The sequence below is a fragment of the Urocitellus parryii genome, chromosome 2 (genome assembly GCF_045843805.1).
Source record: "Urocitellus parryii isolate mUroPar1 chromosome 2, mUroPar1.hap1, whole genome shotgun sequence".
Taxonomy (NCBI): Eukaryota; Metazoa; Chordata; class Mammalia; order Rodentia; family Sciuridae; genus Urocitellus; species Urocitellus parryii.
The window spans coordinates 122,094,061-122,103,848 of record NC_135532.1 but is presented as its reverse complement, the minus strand read 5'-3'; the positions used below and the strand labels follow the sequence as shown (position 1 = coordinate 122,103,848).

At 41.0% G+C, this 9,788-nt stretch overlaps 1 protein-coding gene across 1 annotated transcript in view; it reads right to left on the bottom strand.

Annotated features, from left to right (window-relative positions):
- Nucleotides 1-491: 491 nt before the first annotated feature.
- Nucleotides 492-9,788, bottom strand: part of Ppm1l (protein phosphatase, Mg2+/Mn2+ dependent 1L) — a 272,306-nt gene continuing 263,009 nt past the window's right edge. The window contains exons 3-4 of the mRNA XM_026412088.2: nt 6,018-6,179; nt 492-1,953 (exon numbers count right to left, since the gene is read on the bottom strand). Of these exons, the coding sequence (XP_026267873.1) occupies nt 1,607-1,953; nt 6,018-6,179 (509 nt within the window). The 3' untranslated portion in view covers nt 492-1,606. The remainder of the gene's footprint in view (nt 1,954-6,017; nt 6,180-9,788) is intronic.

Here is a 9,788-nt window from a genome sequence, read left to right as displayed (position 1 = left end):
TTCTTGGAAACTGCTTCAGGAAAGCTCTGCAGCTGAAGGGGAACAGAGGGTAGGGCACTCTGGATTGGAGGTGGCCAGTGAACAGGCATTTTTAAGGACTAATGTCCACTCAGAAAGAATAAAACTAGGTGCACCTGCGGGTGGGGATGCAACAGAAGTCTTAGATGTTAGAGCTGCCTTCTTCAGGCAAAGAGGATGACCCAGCATTTTCTATAAATTAACTTATAAAATGCTGAGGCTGGAAAAAATATGACTTTGGTGATTGATAGGAAACAGAGAACAGCAAAGCCAGGCTTCCAAATAATTCTAGGCCACTTATCGATGTGGGTTCTTGTTTGAATTCTCATCCAGCTTTGCTGCCACTGCACACAAGTCCCCCACAAGTCCCTTCAGTTGATGTGGGGCAGTTTGCCTTTGCCTGAGGAAGGGTACCCAATGTGGATAGAGGTTTGCAACCAAATGTGAAAAGCTTCATCCTTTTCATTGGCGAGAAAAAGCATGCCCCAGTAGTTCACCACATAATTCCAAAGTCTGGGAACGTGTTTCTGGCTTCAAGGAACACATGCAGTTCTAGGCTGTTGCTTCTCCAAATACTGCTTGAAAGATGCTCAAAAGCTATTAAGCTAGGGCTTGGGGAAAACTGCACAAAAACTTGCAGCTGGTGTTCACTTCAGGGTGGTAATCTCACCTGCTCACTCCTTTCACTTCCAGTGCAAACTGCCAGCTTTCCAAGGAGCACTGTGACTTATTCAGTATGGTTTTCCTCTACCTGTTCTTAAAGGTGGAAGGAATGATGGCATTGTGATTTGCGGTTTTCATTTCCCCTAATATGATTTCTTGATTAGCTAAGATGAAAAATTGTGGTGTCTGTTATGAAATTAATAATTGCCCATTACATACAAGAAGGTGTAAGCAAAAGGTAAGGTCATGCGTGATTAGGATAAACATACAAAGGTTGGTCAGGTGGTACCCAAAATCTATTTAACTAATAAAAGGAGGAAGGGAAAAGGGTTATTTCTGCTGTGCAGGCGCTGTCACTGATCGCCCATCCTCACAGTTTTCCTCAGCCTCCAAGAGCAGCCCACAAATCATAAACAGTTCCAAATCTGTTTCCAGGCTGCTGCTCAGGAGAAAACATGGACTCAGGAGGACCACATATTCTAGGACTACTTTGCCCCTTGACTGAACATCAGCCCCTGACTTATAGGTCACAATGGCCTGTCTTATGCAGGAAGGGAGGCTTGTCCCACCTAGGGTTTCAGAGGGGACATAAAGGCTGATGCCTGGAGGACCCTGAAAGGGATCTTAAAAAGAATCTTAAGAAGGAGAATACATGGTGCATCTGCTGTTCACTTCATACATGTGGATCTACAGCTACCTATTTATATATTTTGGACATTGAAGAGTTGGGGAAACAAAGAAACCATTTTTCAGCCACTCAACTGTAGGCCAGGGGTATCCTCTGTTCATCACTGAAGGGGGTAGGGTGGGGATTCAGTGTCTGGGATGGATGATCCTAATTACAATTCCCACACCTTTCACTACATTAAAAGAGACCAGTGTGTCAAAAGTCCTTTAGTCTAAGGCAGCTGAGACCCCGAAGGGTTCACTGCTCTTCTGCTTTGCTGCTATTCCTGAACTTTACCACCATGACAGTAATATTATCAGGGCAGCCTCTGTAAAATGACTGTAAGACTATGCTCTTGGCTCCAAAGTGAGGTTCATCCAAGCGCTCCTTGATGAATCGGACTGCTTCTTCATTGCTGAAGGCATCCCATAGGCCATCTGATGCCAAGATCATGAACTCAGGCTGGAGCTTGTCCAGGTCAAAGGTGAGGATGTCTGGGTCTGGAATGACCACATTGAGGTTTTTCAGCGGATAATCCCCCAGGGAGCGAGACATGGCCAGGATTCCCTGGACCCTCCAGGAACCATTGAAACTGATGAAACCACCTAGAAAGACAGAAGAAGCCCATTAGCTTGCCCAGCTGATATCTCCCACACCTGGCACTGTGAACATGTACAACAGGTTGACCTACTATGTGTAAGCTGGGCCACAGTACTTTCCCTCACCAAGCAGCATTCTGCTGCATGGCTTGGAGTTTGAGAGCCTTTCAGGAGATCCTCATGCCCTCATCCTTAAACCTCTAAGGCCTTCAGGAATATATCAACTAGAGTATAATGGTAGGGTACACACAAGGGAGAGACATCAGTTTTAACCCTGTGGAAGCTCAGTGACTGCAGTAGAGAGCACTATGGTGGGAACTGGAGGAGAGTGGCAAGGGAGTGCTGAAAGGCAGGTAGACAGACACCAGAGACATCACTGGAATGATCACTTAGCCTACGGCTGCCCTTGGATGCCCCTATGTACATCTCAAAACTATTGTGGTTTAGATATAATGTGCCTCCCCAAAGCTCATGTGTAACCCAATGCAAGAAAGTTTAGAAGTGAAATGATTGTGTTACGAGAGCCTTAACATAATCGGTGTATTAATTTCCTCATAGGGATTAACTGAATGTTAACTGCAGGCAGGTAGAATGTGGCTGGAGGAGGTGGATCATTTGGGGTGTGCCTTTAGGGTATATTTTTTGTCTGTGGTGAGAAAAGCCCTCTCTCTCTCTCTCTCTGCTTCCTGGTGCCATGTCCTGAGCTGCTTTCCTCTACCACTCTTCTGCCATCATGTTCTGCTTCACCTCAGGCCTATAGCAAATAGAACCAGAGTCTATGAACTGAGACCTCTAAAAGCATGAACCCCCAAATAAACTTTTCCTCTTCTAATTATTCTTGTCAAGTCTTTTGGTCACAGTAGAGAACAAGCTGACTGATACCCTCCCCCCTAAACAGGTTTGGGATTAAGGAAAAGTACATTTTAATATATACATTGAAGGCTCAGGCCAGGCTGCTTGGATTTGATTCCTGGCTCTGTCACTTGTAGCTATGTGTGACTTTGGATGAAATTTTCCCTCTGTTCCTTGGTCTCACTGCAAAATGGGGACATTATCTACTATTGTTGTGAGAAATAAAGGAGTCATTCCATATAAATCATTTAGCACCATGCTTGAATAATATAGGCTCTCAGTAATGTTATCTATTATTTTTCTTTAAAGGAGCTAAAATCTGTTCATTCACTTTTTTTTTTCAGGTATTTATTCAATACCTACTCCGTGGAAGGCAATTTGTAGGATACAACATTATACAAGATCCAGACCTTTCTCTAAAGAAATAGACAGTCTGGCAGGAGAGATAAGAAGACACACATTAAATGCTACAAGCACAAAGTAGTATTCTTTCAGGGGAGAATAGTATCTGCTAAATGCTGAAAGCAGAGGGAGGACAGAGGGATGATTTCTGGGTGTGATGAGCATGCGGGAATGGGTGTTAAATCTGGGCTTGACTGATGGATAGGACTTCTATAGGCAGGGATGCAGGAGAGCATTCCAGGAAGCGTGGTCTAGTAGGCAGGAACATGGGCAATGGAGTCAGTCCTCATTTCAATTCTGGTCCTCCCATTCACTAGCTGTGAGTCACTGAACACACACGCTTTTCTAAGGTGCCAGTTTTTTGGCTGTGACATGATTATCATCCTCATAAGATAGTTAAAGACAAAAAGTCTGTAAAGCTCTAGGCTTGGCTCCTAGAACAGAATGAACACAAATGAGTGGCAGTTGATGTTGATGTTGTTATTGGAAACAGCATAAGGAACAGAGAAAGACTATTATGTACAGTTTTTGGCCCAGACTGGTTGGAGCTTATTGTCACACTAATCAGGAGTGGGAACACTGATCAGAGAAGACACACATAATGATGACAAAACTAATCCTTGTTCTTTAAGCCTCCTATAAAATATACCCTTGACCAAATAAAGAACAGAGCAGGTAAGATTAATCTCCTTAGAAGTGGTATCCAAATTTACTTCTATATACAATCACTGTAGGGTGGGAGTGGGGTGTTGGGTGTGACAGGGAAGAGGAGGGAGAATGAAATGGCAGTGATATTTCAAAACAGAGTACTGGATACAAAGATGACAGCTCCGGATGTATCAAGTACACATCATTGTCTGTGTTATGCAAGAGTTGTTATGGCTTAGCTTAGTCAGTAAGCATCATATAGATTATAGGATATCAATAAACAAGATAAGGTAAAATTATAGGATAAGTAATATTAAGCTATTCTGGTTATAAGTTAGAAGTACTTAAGAACTTAGCCTAAGTGATCTGTCTTAAAAGGAACTATCTTAATTAGAGTGTGCAGTTAAACCTGTTAAGAAACTTTAATTGCTGCAACCTCTACCCAACCACAGATGTCAACTCCACCCCTAACCAAAAAAAAAAAAAAAAAAAAATCCCCAGTTATGCAGACAGATACTTGTAACATTGTAACAGCCCACATAACTGTTAAATTTACCTTCTGAAACCAAGCTTGCTTTACCTAGTTGCAGACTCCTGCACAGGGTGAAATGATTTTTATCCTTAAAAGTTTGTGTGCACAGAGGTGGGTATAGCCAGATGGCTAATAAAGGCTCTCTAATTTGGACCAAATTCGGACTGAGAGTGTTTTCTGAATGATCAGCCCACAACAGAGTGGGCCACCTAGATCTTAAATCCAGGCTCACAGAGGGCAGTTGTGGGGAGATGCTACCTTCACACTTAAGGAAGTCAGAGCCTTTTGCTAACACTCCCTGGAGCTCATCAAGCCTTGATAGATGCCTGAAATCATTGTTTGTTCCATCTCATCAACAGAAACCAAAATCTTTCATTCAAAACTATTCTGCATCTTAAGCAGTCATTGAAGCAAGGGGTTGTAATAAAATGCAAATACTTTTTGACTCCATAGAACAGAGTCCTACTGTGAAAACTTAAATGTTCATTAGATTCACTTCATTTACTCACTGGGCAGAAGCTGACCTACAGAGATTGAGAGTCAAACTGCAGACAGCAGGGATCCATGCTGGTTAGAGACTAGTGTGCCTGAGCATTGTACTTCCAGCTGATCTGCTGCCTGGTATGTCATGAAGTTGTCAGTCTGTGGAGCAAAGGAATTCTTTCCTTCCACAGACTATCCCAAATCTAGTTTTGAAAATAGAATAATCAACTGATATTCCTCCTTGGAGTCTTTCTCCAAATATCAATTTAGTGAAGCCAATGTGGACCACTTTTCATAAAACTGCAATTTCCTGACACTCCCCATTCCCATATCAGCTTTATGTCTCTCCATAGCAGTTATCACCTTGCAATATTCTATATAAGTTGGTTATTTTTACTAATTAATTTTTTTGGTTAACATCTATCTGATCCATTCCCCACTCCTAGGCCAATTTCAGAATGTAAACTCCATGAGAAATTTTTTGGGTAGAGGGCGTGTTGGACAAATTAATAAGGGACACTTCCACCATGCTCTGAAATATTTATTATACTAATCACTGAACTAAGTGATGGAGATGAACAAGACTAAGTTCTTGCCCTCAAAGAGCTCAGTCAGGAACATAAGACAGCTATGTACACATTGTGAAAGGTGATCCAAGAGGACCACTTTGGATACTGTAGAAAGACAGAAGACCTAACCTAGACTGGGGGAGCCTTTGCCACAGTGACACGGAAGGCTTCCAAAGGATATCTTGAAGTTGAATCTCAAGGGACAAGTAATTGTCATCCACTAAGAGTGGGAATGGCACTTGCAAAGGCAGAGAGGTATCAGAAACAAAGGTCATTTGGGGAAATGGTTAGTAATTTGGCATGACTAAAGGGAAGCAGAATATGGTAAGAGATGAGAATGAAGCAGGAAGCAATGGCCCAAAGATCTTATTAATCTGGAAAAGGGGTTCCCTTCTGGAATATTTAGTCATGAGGAGGGGCAAATTCAGTGGCCATTTATTTGGGAGGAAACATTTCAAAGTCACAGCTACTTCAGTAGCAGCCTCTGTAGTGACCCACTAATTTCTAGCCCAGGAGGTCTCCAAGCAAGCCCTTTGTCCACCAAACAAGATGGCAGACATTCTCTAGAGGTAGTCACATCTCACCAGCTCTCTTTATCCTTTTTCTTTCCTTCAGTTGGTAAGGCTTGTGATCATGAGACAAGGGAATGGCATTCCCATCTTTGTCGCACAGGACTCCTCGTGAGTCACCCACATTGGCCACAGTGAGGTCTTTATCTGATAGCAGAGCAATCAAACATGTTGTGCCTGAAAAAGAGAGGAGAGAGGTAGGGTATGAGGTCAGCAATGCATTGAAGTTCAGTTGCTTCTCTTGGTTACTATTCTTCGATCATTAAAACTGCTCCTGCTGGGTGAGAATTTTACTCCAGCTACTCTGGGAATGATCACAGTTCATTTCAACAACATAGATCAAATCTGACAGTCAATTTTCTTAACGATGTTAGAGTGGCACTGAAATAGGCTAGGATAACATTATCATTTTCCTAAATCACTTTGTCTCTGCTACTCTTAATTTAAAAACATCATGTTTAAAAGGATTAGGAGAGAATCAAAATCAGTTTGAAGCTCCAGATAACTGGTACATATTTTCAGCTTCTGATTGGTGCTCAGTTCTTGAGAAGTCCCAGACAAATGTGAGAAAGTTGGGGGCAGTGTGGGCTCCTCAGGTGGGGTTGCAGGAAAAGCTGGGAAATGGCAAATGTACTCTGTAGTGCCCTAATGGAGCTGCTGTCGTCAGGAAAGGTTGAGCCTGACTGTACAAAATCTGACAGTAAAGATGGTGACAAGAAACAGGTCAGCTCCAGGTATGTAGAGGGCAGGCTATAAAGGTAGAAGCAGAAAAGCATATGGTGATGAAAGGAAAGAGACCTAGGTAGACAGGAGGTGAGCATCGGAGATAGAGCCAAAGGGGAAGCAAGACTGATGGTCTGTTTGACTAGAGCCCACACAAGATACTTAAGGACAAGCTTTCCTCAATCTTCTTTGAATTGAGAATGGATGAAAACAAGTAAAGTTAACAGTCTGGCCTGGTTGGAACCTGCCATGACCAGTTCCCTTCGGTTTCCTCCATCCTTCCCTCTCTTTCTGATGATATCAACTGTCTATAAGTTGTAAAGTTCACAATCATTCATCTCTTGCCTCAAATTGACAGCTCCTTTACCTGATAAAATTGTTCATTAACATCTCCAGCCTCATGAAGAAGGTTATATTCCATAACAAGAATGTAAACTGGGGCTGGGGATGTGGCTCAGCGGTAGCGCACTCGCCTGGCATGCGTGCGGCCCGGGTTCGATCCTCAGCACCACATACCAACAAAGATGTTGTGTCTGCCGAGAACTAAAAAATAAATATTAAAAATTCTCTCTCTCTCTCTCTCTCCTCTCTCACTCTCTCTTTAAAATAAATAAATAAATATTAAAAAAATTCTCTCTTTCTTTCTCTCTCTCCTCTCACTCTCTCTTTAAAAAAAAAAGAATGTAAACTGCATCTAAATAGCTGTTTAGTCTTCACAGAACAACAAAAAACACTAAATTCTTAAATAAACAAAAAATAAATGCAAGTTGATTTCAGCAGCAGGAGAATAGTTATGATAACTAACATACTTGGTTATTGTATTTGTTTGAAATTTTATTCTTAAGCTTAATTAACACAAAACTACCTTGATCAGAAATGGAAAGACATGAAATGTTTGTAACTCAGGATTTCTAATATGAAAAGCCTTTTGAAAATGGAGACTATTCTCTTTGGTTATCTCAGCAATTTTGTACCTCTTTTAAAAAGTAGCTATAAGAACGAAAATGTAAACACAAGCATATTTCAAACAAACTGGAGAGTTGGGGATGTAGCTCAGTGTTAGAACTCTTGCCCAGCATAAGTGAAACCCTGGGTTCAATATCTACTACCAAACAAACCAAAAGCCCATCACAAATCAAATAACTGTAAATTGTTAATCTCAGGTTTTGATACGAGTTGCATTTTTGGTCTGTAACTATCCTTACTTTGTTCTCAAGAATCTGATTGGGTAAACTTGTCTGATATAATCAGAGCATAAATTTTCCTTTAAGACACATTCTTAAAGTTTGAAATATGAAACAGAAGCACTGCTTTGTTGGATGTTACATGGTTTATGAGCATTGTATCAATGTAACTTTTGAACCTCTTCCTTTCTCTCTATGCTCTCTGGGTGAGCATTCCCCTGACTTTAGATTCCATATCATTTGCCTATGATATTAGCACGGCTGACACTCCTGAGGTCCATACCCTTCTGCCTAGTAGGCATTTTTTTTTCTATCTGCTGTTCCAGGGAAAGCCTCTGGGACCTCCACATAACAGAAGGAAAGGGATCCACCTGGCTGAGGTATGGACCCCTTTCCCACCCACTTTTCAACCTTGGTAGCTCTACATCTGTTAGCTGTATTGAGCCATCCTTTAAGATTTTTTTTTTCTTAATTTGAAAGGTGGGGAAAAGGAGTCATTACTGCAGCTAGAAAAAAAAAATTGAAATTGAATCCTATCTGTGACTAAGAACAACTGAAGGGTTTTAAGCAGAATAGTAACAAAATGAGACTTGTATTTTGAAAGAACACTCCAGTGGCAATGTAGAAGATATATAAACTGGAAGCTGTAAGAACAGATAATGAGGGTCTGAATTAATGTAGTGAACACAGGGGGAAGATTTTTAAATCAGAATAGATAGGTCATAGATAATGGGGGGAATGAGAGAGAAGAGGAAAAGTTGAGAATAATACTATTGGATCTAAATGAGGGAAACTGGGTGCTCCATGGACAAGGACTCAAGGGGTGTCTACTAGGGGCTTTTGGGAAAGGCTTTCTCTTTTCCTGCCACTGTTAGGGAACATGCTTCAGGGGTATGGCAAGAAGCAGGGGTTGGAAGCAAACAGGTAAAGAGCCTGAGACCTTAAGGACATCACGGAAGTACAGAACGAGCCTGGAACCACTCTGTCTTGTTCTGTGAGACAATAAATGCCTTTTCTATGAGAGGTTTCCGAGCCTGATTTGTTGTTGTTCCTTATTATTACCCTAATTGATTTTGGGGCACAGTCCTATAAGGGGCTTATTAATGAGAGATTTAGAATGTGTCTGCTTCTCTGTATTCGAATGCTATTGGATATACTTAGGATTTATGACCTGCTTTTGTTAAGAACACAATGCCATTGTTTCTATAGGTCAGTTAAGATCTATTTCATGATGCAGATTTTAGTAAAGAATTACCTATGTTAGCAAGAGTCTTCGACCTGGCCAGAATGTCTGAGACCAAATAGTAGAAATATACAACCCAAACGTCTCCATTTTCCTCTCTACTGAAAAACCCTGCCCATATCCTGGGTGGGTCCTTTGTGAGTCTAGAGAAATAATCTGTATAAAGCTACAGAGCACCTGGGGGTGAGGGGTATCCACATATCAAGAACAGAAACAAACCAGGATGCTTTACGCAAGCACCTTGTTGTTCAAGCTTTGCAGTCTTAGTCCATATTTGTAAGACACAGTTTATAATCTAATTTTTCTTACAAGCTGCTCTGTTGCTGAGAAATTCCAGAAAAGTATTAGGCTGGAAAAAAATTCAGAAAACCACTTTTTTTGTATGCTGAGATAAAACATCCCCAGTATTCTGGCTATTGCTTTGAGGTAAATGAATTATTCCATTATAGTACCATTTATTTACAATCAATCAAACACACACACACACACACCAAAAAAACAAAAAAAAAAACAAAACAAAACAAAAAAAACCAATAGGTTTGCCAATATTGCTTAATTCTGAACATCAGAATGTTTCTATATTAACAATTTAATATAGATGAAAATTTATTTGCAACTCTAAAAAAGATCTTTGAA